Source organism: Macaca mulatta, chromosome 17 (genome assembly GCF_049350105.2).
Source record: "Macaca mulatta isolate MMU2019108-1 chromosome 17, T2T-MMU8v2.0, whole genome shotgun sequence".
NCBI lineage: Eukaryota > Metazoa > Chordata > Mammalia > Primates > Cercopithecidae > Macaca > Macaca mulatta.
Genome location: NC_133422.1, coordinates 19,411,109 through 19,424,599, shown reverse-complemented (window position 1 = coordinate 19,424,599; position 13,491 = coordinate 19,411,109). Strand labels below are relative to the sequence as shown.

General features: G+C 39.5%; 1 protein-coding gene across 1 annotated transcript in view; it reads left to right on the top strand.

Annotated features, from left to right (window-relative positions):
- The window catches only part of LOC114673426 (uncharacterized), a 450,214-nt gene extending 438,636 nt beyond the window's left edge, over positions 1 to 11,578 (top strand). The window contains exon 4 of the mRNA XM_077974398.1: positions 11,450 to 11,578. Coding sequence (XP_077830524.1) covers positions 11,450 to 11,462 — 13 coding nt within the window. The 3' untranslated portion in view covers positions 11,463 to 11,578. The remainder of the gene's footprint in view (positions 1 to 11,449) is intronic.
- Positions 11,579 to 13,491: the final 1,913 nt, after the last annotated feature.

Sequence of the window (13,491 nt, the reverse complement as noted above, 5' to 3'; positions counted from 1 at the left end):
TCCTGTTAATTATCTATCAGTTCTTTGGGCTTTTTACCTGAAAGATCCCAGGATTCTAAAATAAACTACTTGGTGCATGATAGTAAATAAAATTACTTGAAAACCAAGGAGTTATTTTCCTGAATGTAAAAATAAAACTTAATACAAAGATATCTAATGCCTCTTAGGAGATGGGACTACAGATTTCAGTAACTAAGTCTTTTGAAGGAGAAAGATGTGTTGACTTGTTAAAAGTTCCAAGCACCATGGAAATACAAAGTGTGGAGATAAAAAGGAAAAGGAATTGTATACTTTCTCTTGAACATTTAGCTGAGAGGAAGGCAGCCTGAAGTGATCTGAGCAAAAGCTTCAAAGTGCTCATTATAGACTTGGCCCCAAACAACAGCTCTGGGAACAGGGACCTTCACGGAGCTCTTTGTCTTCCTTCTTCACTGGCCTGTCTTCACCTCTGAGGAAGCCCAAAGCTTCCCTGTTCTTCCCACTCTGCTTTCCCACCATTCTCCTTCCTGCCTAGCTCTCTCTGACCTCTCCTTCCTGCCCCCTCCCGTCTCCATCCACCCCCTGCCCTCCCTCCTCCCCCACAGCTGATCCTGTGTAACATCTGTAGCTGTTGGACACGTACAGCCCTGGAGGCACAAAATATGGGCAACAAAATTATTCAGACACAGCTAGGGGCTGGGCACCTAGTATGATTGAACTTTATCTCAAATAATTAAAGCATTTGTTGCCTTTTTAAAGAGTTGTAATTAACAATAGACATGGATTCAACATGAAAAATTGGAACTGTGGAGTGCAATTTAAAGTACCATTGATTCGTGTCCACTCTGGGTACATGACAGAAATCCTAGAGTTATTTGTGCACTTGTCTAGTTCTTCCTCCCGAGATAACAGTGTCTTGAAAGTATCAATCCTATTTTATTGACCCTTGTGTCTCTCACCATATCTACCATAGGGAGGAAGAGAAATTAATTTTTTTATACTTTTATTTTAGGTTCAGAGGTACATGTGCAGGTTTGTTATAAGGTAAATTGTGTGTCACAGGGGTCTTGTGTACAGGCTATTTCATCATCCACGTAATAAGCATAGTACTCAATAGGTAGTTTTTTCCATCCTCTCCCTCCCCCGACACTCCATCCTCCAGTACACATGAATCCATATATACTTAATGTTTAGCTCCCACTTATAAGTAAGAACATGTGGTATTTGTTTTCTGTTCCTGCTTTAGTTCACTTAGAATAAAGACTTTCAGCTCCATTCATGTTGCTGCAAACAACATGATTTTATTCTTTTTTATGGCTGTGTAGTATTCTATGGTGTATATGTGCCATATTTTCTATATCCAGTTTACCACTGATGGACACTTAGGTTGATTCCATGTCTTTGCTATTGTGAATAGTGCTGCAATGAACATATGCATGCATGTCTTTTATGGTAGAATAATTTCTATTCCTTTGGGTGCATGCCCAATAATGGGATTGCTGGGTTGAATGGCACTTCTTAAGTTCTTTGAAAAATCACCACACTGCTTTCCACAACGGCTGGACTAACTTACATTCCCACTAGCAGTGTATAAGCGTTACTATTTCTCTGCAACCTTGTCAGCATCTGTTATTTTTTGACTTTTTAATAATAGCCATTCTGACTGGTGTGACATGGTGTCTCATTGTGGTTTTGATTCGCATTTTTCTAACAATTTGTGATGCTGAGCATTTTTCATATGCTTGTTGGCCACTTGTATGTCTTCTTTTGAAAAGTGTCTGCTCATGTCCTTTGCCCACTTTTTAATGGGGTTGTTTGTGTTTTGCTTGTTAATTTGTTTAATTCCTTATAGATTCTGGATATTAGACCTATGTAAGATGCATAGTTTGCAAATATTTTCTCCCATTCTGTGGGTTATCTGTTTCCTCTGTTGATAGTTTCTGTTGCTGTGAGGAAGCTCCTTAGTTTGATTAGGTCCCATTTGTCAATGTTTGTTTTTGTTGCACTTGCTTTTGGCATCTTTATCATGACATCTTTGCCAGAGCCTATGTCTGGAGTGGTATCTTCCAGGTTATCTTTCAGGGTTTTATAGTTTTAAGTTTTAAATGTAAGTCTTTAATCCATCTTGAGTTGCTTTTTGTATATGGTGTAAGGAAGAGGTCCAGGTTCAATCTTCTGCATATGGTTAGCAGCACCCTTTATTGAATAGGGAATCCTTTTGTTTTTGTTGACTTTGTTAAAGATCAGATGGCTGTAGGTGTGTGGCTTTATTTCTGGACTCAATTCTGTTCCATTGGTCTATGTAACTGTCTTTGTACCCGTGTCATATTGTTTCAGTTACTTTAGTCTTAGTATAAAGTTAGGTAACATGATGTCCCCAGCTTTGTTCTTTTTGCTTGTAATTGCCTTGGGTATTCCGGCTCTTTTTTGTTTTCATATGAAAATAGTTTTTCCCTGTGAAATAGTTTTCCATATGAAAAACTATTCTCAATGGAACCACACTTATTAAAATAGTTTTTCTAATTCTTTGAATAATGTCATTGGTAGCTTGATAGGAATAGCATTGAATCTGTAAGTTGATTCAGGTAGTATGGCCATTTTAACAGTATTGATTGTTCCTGTGTATGAACACGGAATGTTTCTCCATTTGTGTCATCTCCGATTTCTTTGAACAATGTTTTGTAATTTTTGTTGCAGAGATTTTTCACCTCCCTAGTTAGCTGTCTTCTAGGCATTTTATTATTTCTGTGGCTATTGTGAATGGAATTGTGTTCTTGATTTGACTCTCAGTTTGAACATTGTTGGTGTGGAGAAACACTACTGATTTTTATACACTGGTTTTGTACCCTGAAACTTTATTGAAGTTACTTATCAGATATAGGAGCTTTTGGGTAGAGACTATGAAGTTTTTCTAGGTATAGAATCATATTGTCTGCAAACAGAGATAATTGGGCTTTCTTCCTGTTCGGATGTCTTTTATTTCTTTCTCTTGCCTGATTCCTCTGGCTAGGACTTCTAGTACTATGTTGAATAGGGAGGGTGAGAGAAAGCATCCATGTCTTGATTTGGTTCTCAAGGAGAATGCTGCCAACTTTTGCCCATTCAGTATAATATTGGCTATGGGTTTGTCATAGATGGTACTTATAATTTTGAGATATATTCCTTCAATGCCTACTTTGTTAAGGATATTTTTTAACAGGAAGAGATGTTGAATTTTATTGAGAGTCTTTTCTGCATCTATTGAGATGATCACGTGGTTTTTGTCTTTAGTTCTGTTCATGTGATGAATCACATTTATTGATTTGCATATGTTGAACCAACTTTGCATCCCAGGGATAAAGCCTAATTCATTGTGATGAATTAACATTTTGATACGTTGCTAGGTTCAGTCTGCTAGTATTTTGTTGAGGATTTTTGCATCTTTGTTCATCAAGGATATTGGCCTGAAGTCTTCTGTCTTAAACTCTTTTTTATTGTTGGGTCTCTGCCAGGTTTGGGTTTCAGGATGATGCTGGCCTCATAGAATGAATTAGAGTGGAGCCCCTCTTCCTGAATTTTTGGGAACAGTTTCAGTAGGAATGGTACCAGCTCTTCTTAATAAGATATAACTCAAATCAGGTAGATTAGGGTAGATATCTGGTAGAATTCAGCTGTGAATCTGTTTGGTTCTGGGATTTTATTTGTTGGTAGGCTTTTTTTTACTGATTCAATTTCAGAACTCATTATTGGTTTCTTCAGAGATTTGATTTCTTCCTGGTCAATCTTGAGAGGCTGTGTTTCCAGGAATTTATCCATTTCTTTTAGATTTTCTAGGTTGTGTGGCTAGAGGTGTCAGAGTGGTCTCTGAGGGATTTTTTGTTGTTGTTTTTAAATTTCTGTGAAGTCGGTGGTAATGTCCCCTTTGTTATTTCTGATTGTGCTTATTTGGATCTTCTCTCTTTTTTTCTTTATTAGTATAGCTAGTGATCTATCACTATATTCTTTCAAAAAAAAAAAAAAAACCAAACTACTCCTGAATTCATTGATCTTTTGTATAGTTTTTCACATCTCAATTTCCTTCAGTTTAGCTCTCATTTGGGTTATTTCTTGTCTTTTGCTAGCTTTGGGATTGGTTTGCTCTGTTTTTTCTAGTTCCTCTTGGTGTGATGTTGGGTTGTTAATCTGAGATCTTTCTAACTTTTTTTGAAGCGAATGTTTAGTGGTGTAAAATTCTCTCTTAACACTGCTTCAGCTGTGTCCCAGAGATCCTAGTATGTTGCATCTTTGTTCTTATTAACTTAAAAGAATTTCTTGATTTTGTCTTAATTTCATTGTTTACCCAAAAGTCATTCAGTAGCAGGTTGTTTAATTTTCATATAATTGTATGGTTTTGAGAAATTTTCTTAGTATTGATTTCTATTCTTATTGTGTTGTGGTTCAAGATGTGTTTGGTATGATTCTGGTTCTTTGAATTTGCTGAGGACTGTTTAAAGGCAGATCGTGTGGTCAATTTTAGAGTATGTGTTATGGGCAGATAAGAAGAACGTATATTCTATTGTTTTTAGGTGGAGAGTTCTCTAGATGTCTGTTAGGCCCATTTGGTCAAATGTCAAGTTCAGGTCCCAGCTATCTTTGTTAGTTTTCTGCCTCAGTGATCTGTCTAATACTCTCAGTGAGGTGCTGAAGTCTCCCACTATTATTGTGTGGTTATCTAAGTCTCTTCACAGGTCTCTAAGAACTTGCTTTATGAATCTGGGTGATCCTGTGTTGGGTGTATACATATTTAGTATATTTCATCTTGTTGAATTGAACCCTTAGCCATTATGCAATGCCCTTCTTTGTGCTTTTTTATTTTTTATTTTTTTTATCCTTGTGGGTTTAAAGTCTGTTTTAGCTGAAATTAAGAGAGCAACCCCTGCTTTTTTTCCTGTTTTCTTTTCTTGGCAGATTTTCCTCCCTCCCTTTACTTTCAGCCTATGGGTGTCATTGCATGTGAGGTGGGTCTATAGAAGATAGCATACACTTGAGTCTTGCTTCTTTATCCAACTTGCCTCTCCATGCCTTTTAATTGGAAGCATTTAGCCTGTTTACACTCAAAGTTAATATTGATATGTGCAGGATTGGTCCTGTCATCATGTCATTAGCTGGTTATTCTGCAGATTTGATTGTGTGGTGGATTTATAGTGTTAATGTTCTATGTACTTAAGTGCATTTTTGTGGTGGCCAGTAATGGTCTTTCCATATTTAACACTCCCTTAAGGAACTCTTGTGAAGCAAATCTGGTGTTAACCAATTCCTTTAGCATTTGCTTGTCTGAAAGGGATCTAATTTCTTCTCTGCTAATGAAGCTTAGTTTGGCTGGATATGAAATTCTTGGTTGCAATTTCTTTTCTTTAAAAATGTTGATGGTAGGCCCCCAAACTCTTCTGGCTTGTAGGGTTTCTGCTGAAAGGTCCATTGCTAGCTTGATGGGATTCCTTTTGTAGGTAGCCTGCCCCTTCTCTCTACCTACCTCTAACATTTTTTCTTTCATTTTGACCTTGGAGAATCTGATGACTGTATGTCTTAAGGATGATCTTCCTTTATATCTCATAGGGGTTCTCTACATTTCCTGAATTTGAAAATTGGCCTTTCTAGACAGGTTGGAGATATTTTCATAGACGATATCTGCACATAAATTTTTCAAGTTGTTTGCTTTGTTTCCCTCTCTTTTAGGGATGCCAGTGAGTCATAGATATGGCCTCTTTACATAATCCCATATTTTTTGGAGGTTTTGTTTATTCTTCTTTATTGTTTTTTCTTTATTTTTGTCTGAGATTCTTGAGCTCTGAGAGTCTTTCCTCAGCTTGGTTGATTCTTCTATTAATACTTGCAATTGTATTATAAACACATTGAAGTGAATTTTTTTCTGATTGATCAGATCAGTTTGGTTCTTTCTTAAAATGGCCATTTTGTCTTTTATTTCCTGTATCGTTTTATTGTATTCCTTAAATTCCTTGGATTGGGTTTTGACTTTCTCCTGAATGTCGATGATCTTTATTCCCATCCATATTTTGAATTCTACTTCTGTCATTTCCGCCATTTCAGGCTAGTTAAGAACCATTGCTGGGGAACTGATGTGGTTGTTTAAAGGAAAGAAGAGACTCTAGCTTTTTGAGTTCCCAGAGTTATTGCACTGGTTCTTTCTCATTTGTGTGGGCTGATGTTCCTTCAGTCTTTGATGTAGCTGTCCTTCAGATGAGTTTTTTTTTTTTTTATTTTATCTTCCTGGATGCCCTTGGGGGTTTGATGGTGGTATCAGTCAAGGGATTCATTTCTGGAAAATTGTAGGGGGCCAAGGCTCAGCTCAGGACTCCACTTCTGCATCCTCTAACTCTGAAGGGCTGGTACTGGGAACTGGTTTTGGTCTCTGACTTCTCAAGGTTAGGAACCTGCTGCACTGGGGGGGCTGAAATATTACCAGTTCACTGGCCACAACACTCTCGTGGGTGGTGTTGGCCAAAGCACTTGGCTGGGGCAGTAGCAGTGGGATCTGTGCTTGCTTGTGTGTGCCAGCAGCTGTAGCAGTGCCGCAGGATGCATGCATGTTGACTGGGGCAGGGTCCTGGCAGAAACAGGGCTGCTGCATTCCTGCATGTGCTCAGGTTGGCAGCAGGACACAAGTAGGGAAAGGGTTGCCAATGTCCCTGCTTGAACTTCTGCCGGCGGTAGCGGGCATGGGGCCCTGGTGGGCAGAGAGGTGGGTGGGGTTGCCAGCATAGAAACTAGATATTATTGAATAAAGGGCTATGTAGGATTTAAATAAGATGAAAAAGTATATTTGTTGTGCTCACCTTCACTGCATTTTATTTTCTTTGTATTAAGCCTCATTACTACTTTTGAACAAACTTGTGTGTGCTTTTATGAGATGTACTCAGGTTGGAAGGTGGGTACAAAAGGGAGATGTGATATCATTTCAACGGGTTAAATGTGCCCTAAGTGAGAGGCACAATTAGTTTTTCTCTGGTTTCAAAAAAAAGGGACAATGTAAAGTTCAGGCAAAAAAAAAAAATGCTATTGAATAGTTGCTCTTGCATTCATGGTGCGGTTAATTTTTGTCAGATCTATTAGAACTTGTACATTCATAAGGGATGTCCTTTTTATCACTGGGGACTCTGTTTGCATTTGAAGTATAGTTTTTCAAAAAGCCATTCCTTGAAACTACAGCTGACAGATGCACACAGTTCTCTTGTATGTTTTCTAAAATGAAGTCTAATTCATTGTCAAATGTCAATCCCACCTGCCTGAATGTGAAATAAATATTTACATTTTTGTCATATTAATTGTGGAATAAAGGATTCTTCAGCTTTGGTTGGCAGGTAGAGAAAGCTTGGTTTCTTCACTTTGGAAAGGTTAGAGGGATGAGGGAAAGGGAAGAAGAGCCCTGTAGGATGGCTGTGGCAGTGCCTTGGAAATCAAAAGTGAATACTCCAGTGGATATCAGGGGCGGATATGGAGAAGAGGGGTGGTGAGGTAGCACAAGGAGGCCAAAGCCTTATTGTGAAAGCAATGTCTTGAATACTGGTACCATCAGCTCCTACCACCTTGACAGTCTAAGGAATACCTACATTAATGCCCCAGAAATTAGAATTATAACTTACTTTATTACTTTGCACAATTGCCTACATTTTATTTGTTTTGATTTTTGGCCTTGGCCAAAACTATTGGGAAGCCTTTGTTTTAACAGTTTGCATTATTCATCTATCTTCAGCAAATTACATTAAAAATATTGAAAAGTAGTGAATTTCTGCCTTCTGAAAAAGAAGGAAGATTTCCACTGTGTTGCTCTGAAAAAGGAGGTGATGCACAACATGCGTATCTGTTTGACACATGCCAAGCAGTGATAGGTGATGTTAACAGAAAGGTCAGATGTGTTTGCCTCGAAAGAGACAGGTCCCACAAGCAGCAGTATTTTGTGAAAGCTCATTTTCCCAGTCTCTAAATGCTAAAAGGTCGAACACATATTCTAGGGAAAAAAAGATAAATGCATGTGTAAGAATTTTTATGTGTGTGTGATTTTATCTGTATCCAGGTTTGATGTTAGTTATTTGTTCTGATTCACACAGAAACTCTGGGGCAACTGTAGGATGCATTTAATGTGCTCGGCGTCGAGTTTAATCTGGCATGCAGAATTTTTTTACGGGTGCAATTTTGGACAGGTTCATCAGGCATGAGGTTTACGTATGCGAAAAGGGAACTGTGGCAATGTGAAAACAGAAATGAGTATGGCCACATGAGCATCTAGGGGACATGGCTGTCTTTCAGCAGTACCTAGAGAAATGAAGGCTGCAACTGAAAGAGCCTTGACAATTTCATTAGGGGAAAGTTGTCCTTGCCATTATCATCATCATCACCATTATCAAACTGTTAGTGAGCTCCCGCAATGAAACCCTATCCCAGGCCAGGGACCTATGTGAAAGGTCTCTGTGAATTGGCTCAAGCTTCTTCTCAGGAATTCTCGGTGTGTCTGTCCCTTCCACTTCCTCCCTCACCCTCCACCAAGTTCCTTTCTCGCCCTAGCAAATGGCATAGCACAGTACTGTCTTACAGACGTATACTATGAGTCACAAAATATGCAATTTTAAATTTCTTTTAAAGAAATAAAATGAAACAGGTGATATTAATTTTAATGTATTTTACTTAAGCCAATATATTCAAAATGTCATGATTTCAAAATGTAATCAATATTTAAAATATTGAGATATTTTGCCTTCTTCTCTTTCATTCCAAGCCTTGATGATATGTGATCCAGTGTGTACTTTGCGCTTAGAGCACAGCCCAGTTTGGACTGGCTACATTTCAAATGTTCAATAACAGCACGTGGCTCGTGGCTACATATAGAACAGCACCGATAGAACTGCTCCAAGCGCCATCCTCTGAATGACTCATACATTGTCTGTAGAAGCTCCACCAGCATTTACATTCCCAAGGTTACTCCTCTGAGGTCTTAGGAGACCCATCAGTTCCCCATCAACTCCATGGCTCTGAGCGGCTGGACGGCTGAGCACCACCTTTCTCAGCTCCGCCTCTAGAGGGCAGCCCCGAAAGGCGTCTCTGTGAGCCCTCTACTGACTGCTGTCAGAATGGACAGGACTTTGCAAATAACTCTTAAGGAACTTTAAAAACCAATCCCATTAAAGTACCATTCCGGAGCCCAGATCTAATGGATTCTTTTAGCCATTGCCTACAGAGGACACCGGCCCATAAACTTGCCCTGCAGGCAGCCATGATCCGTGGAGATCCCTTCAGAGGTATTGCAATAGAGAGTTCATCACCCCTTTATGCCATCCCCAGAATTCAGCTGTCTAGGAAGCTGCTAAGCAGTGTGCTTCTCTTCATTTGCCCTCATGGCCCTCAGGACACAGCCTGCTCAGAACTCATTTCACCCCTTTCTGCTGCCTCTGAGAGTCCCAACTTTGATCCAGCACCCATCTCTCCTCACAGAGCTCGTGGGCCTCAGAGGAACTGCCCAAACCCAGGACTGGGGCAGATTGGTCTTGGGACATCCAATCCTCTTCGACACTGATTGGTCAAGATGGCAGGACTGGCCCAATCAATGCATGGGCCTAGAGAATCTGGGTTAATTAGATGCTAGAGAAAGTTTGACGAGAGCTTCTGGGCAAGACATTTCCCTTCTCTTAAGAGTAAGCATGGGAAGCGACAGCTATTTTCTCTTCCTGCGACATTGCGATATGTGGATGTGAAGTCAGAAACTACTGTAGCCACCCCACCACGGGGGAAGCTGCATGGGATGAAGCTGACACACAAATATGAGAGCAGCCAGGGCCACTGTAGAAATGGAGTTGGAACAACAGGATAAAACTGACTCTGAAGTACACCTTTTGGTATTTTCAGTTACATATTCCGTAAATTTCCTATTGTTTAAGCACCCTGTGCAGTGGTCTGTGACTTGTAGTAAGACTCTCCCTAGTGGAAACAAACATCAACACAAACTGAATTCCAGAAACTTCCCTGCATAATCTACAGCTCCTGATAGCAGGGGAGCAAGTGAAACTTCTTGGAATTATTTGTGTGCAAAAGTATGTATTTATTTAGAGCAGGGGCTAATATCTGATACTCCTAAAGTTAGGATTGATGCGTTGGTTATATACCAAACCGGGCAGCCTAAGGCAAGTAAAACAGAGCATCTGTTCACTTGCTCTAGGATGGAGACACAGATTCCGTTTGATATTTAATGAGAAACATTCTAAAAATGGAGAAATTCTAGCACCCTAGAGACTGAGTTTTCCATTAGAAATGGAGGAAATAGTAACATTGAAATAGATCTTTGGGAACTTTTCTGTCAAAAGAACTTTCTCTGGCCCCCTTGAAGCAGGGGATGTGATCAATTTTGTTCAGCCGCTGATAACAAAGATGACAGGACAAAGTCACAATCTACCTCGCAGTAGGCCAGTAGGCCTCCCAACTCCAGGGACACAGGCTCCATCCTTTCTTCCCCGCCAGCTGCTTCAAAACTTCGTATGTGCAAGGAGTGGGGCTGGGGCCCAGCATAGACTCACTCCTATGACTTGCCAAGCAGTCTGGCCCTGACCTTGTGAGAATGGTCTCTCCCTGGGATTCGTTTGGCTTAACAAAAGCTGGACCCACTGCAGCTCCCTTTGTTTCTTGAGGGCTCCCTTTTTGCCTGCCCTGAGAGGATTGTTTTCTTTATTTCCCATGATCTGCAAGGCCCTAGCTTTAACCTCACTTTCTCACTGATTAGAGACCTCTCCTCTTACATTTTGTAGGAGCCTTTAAACCATCCACTGCTAATTAATGCACAACCTCTCACCTCTCCATCTGTGATCTTTTTTAATACCACTTTTAATTCAGAGGAAGACTCTTATCTTTGCCAGTATTACCTCTTTCTAAATATCGATTTAACTGAATCTCTAGCCTGTGGCATCTTCCTTTCCCAGCAGTTTGTCTAGGAAAGGCAGTATACCATAGAGGTTATGAGTCTGGTACTCTTGGCCACAACCCTTGCCTTTGAATACGGGCTGTGCCACTTACTAGGAGGGGGATCTTGGGGATGTAAACCTAGTTGGTTTCCTTATCTAACCTATAGAGATAATATTTCTGACACTATGAGAATCAAAGTAATTGACACATGTAAAGTATTTAAAATAGTAAGTGCATTAAATGTTAAAACATTATCTGTCACATAATAGGCACTCAATAAATGTGGTTCCTATGAAGCCTATCTCATAAAGAACTTAATATGTTGCTTCTCATATCATAAAATCTCAGTAACTATTAGCTGTTATTTTACTGTTATTACCATGCCATTCCTCTTGACTACTTTTATCAAAGGTTAATGGGGGAGTTGGAAAGAAAATAGAACAGATCAGTAACCACACAGATCTGGGTTCAAACATTATCTCTGTGACGTACGGGTGTGTGACCTTTGTGGAGTCATTTATATACTCTCACTCACAATTCTCTCACACAGAGAATGGGATTAAGAACATCTAACTGGAAGATTTTGGTGAAATACTCGTGGTAAAACACATGGCACTTGGTAGGTATTCAAAATGATTACCATCATTATGACCTTCCTGGCGAGCACTTCTGATAAAACAACTCAGTGGAGGAATATGCTACGTTATTGACTAATATATAGTTTGAATTGTCAACTGATTTTATTTATCTGAGGCAATGCTATCAACACATCCATGGAGACAACTGCATAAATATCCATTTTTGTAGAATTTCTCTTGTAATAAAGGTATATCTTTTTATTTTTACTTTGTATCCAAAATTTCAACATTGGAAACCCCTGTTCATAAAAAGAAAAAGACACACATGAGTAGATATAAGTATTTCTAACAATCAGCTGAAGATGTACAATGCCAAATACAAATGGTAATGACAGGTGGAACACAGGGTCTGTCAGCCACAAAGTGACTCGATTTACTGATTAGTCCTATATTTCCACTTGGAGCTATTGTTTAGTTATATAGGCATTACGGACAAGTCTCCATCACCATCACCACCACACACACACAAGCATACACAATGTGTTGAGTGTAGTCTGATTCTTCAGTTTCTGCATTCAAAGTATCTCCATTTGGCACATGTGTCTTGAGCACCAGCTGTGCTCACTAGCTGCAGAATTGGCATCTCTTCCAGATCACCTCAATGAAAGGATGGGGTGATTTATTGCACTTGCCCCCTCTTTTTTTTTTTTTTTTTGAGATGGAGTCTTGTTCCGGTGCCAGGCTGGAGTGTAGTGGCATGATTTCAGCTCACTACAACGTCTGCCTCCCGGGTTCAAGAGATTCTCCTGCCTCAGCCTCCCGAGTAGCTGGGACTACAAGTGCGCACCACCACGCCCAGCTAATTTTTGTATTTTTAGTAGAGACGGGGTTTCACCATGTTGGCCAGGATGATCTCGATTTCTTGACCTCGTGATCCGCCCACCTCAGCCTCCCAAACTTTTGGGGTTAGAGGCGTGAGCCACCATACCCGGCCCATTTGCCCCCTCTTTGAACAAGAAACATGTAGTCACTGCAGAGAAATGGGGTGAGCTTAGAGACCTAGTGGACATAAAAGAATTCAAATAACTTTATCTTGCACTTCAAAGTACTTTTTATTTTCAGAGTTTGTCTAGTCTTTGCAAAGTTATGCAAATTATAAAGCAATTTTCTTTAAGAAAAGAGTTTTTCCCAAAGAGCTGCAAATATTCACCAGCGACACAAAGTAAACAAAGACCCAAAGATAGAACCAAAAGATAGTTCTTTTCTTTAGAGGAGGAATATCCAAGTTGCATTGGACAGAACAAATAATACCCTAGTGTGTTAAACCATTTGAGGGGGAGCTTGATAAGTTTTTCCTCAAAGTTTTTGGAAGAGGCCCTCTTAATTTAAAAGTCCTTTATCACATAAAGCAAGAATGAATGAGACATATTCTGCTTTCCTGGAACATTCTGTAAATTGACCGTGAGGGAGAAGCTGACCAGTGGTATTTGTGGGCTAGACAAATGTTCCAATTGTTATTTTCCAATGTTTGAATTGTTCTAAACCCAAACCATGTTTTATCCTAAGCTCTTTTCCCCTGGATTTTGCAGTCATGTGTATTTGGAGGGAAATTGAATCCATATGTGTTTAATCTATTTATACTTAAATCATTAATGTGCTGTTTTGTAAGATTATTTATGTGACCAAGAAACCCTCTGACCATCTTTAGAACTCTGCTTGTCACACCACAGAAGTCCTCATTTTATAAAGAGGTCACATTTGCCCATAGGCCTTATAACCTGACCTTATTATAAATTCATAAACCAGGTCCGTGGGACCATTCTTATTTAATGGGTTGATACCACATGATTTCCCAATTTCAAAAAAGGAAATAAGCTTATAAATGTGCTACCCTAAAAAAGAAGAAAGAACGAACAAAGACTCTAAAAACCACTTTTTTTCCTACTATTTGGATGAGCTAACAGTAGATTAAGAATAAAAAAAAATATGCCCTACAGACACAAATTGGAAGGAT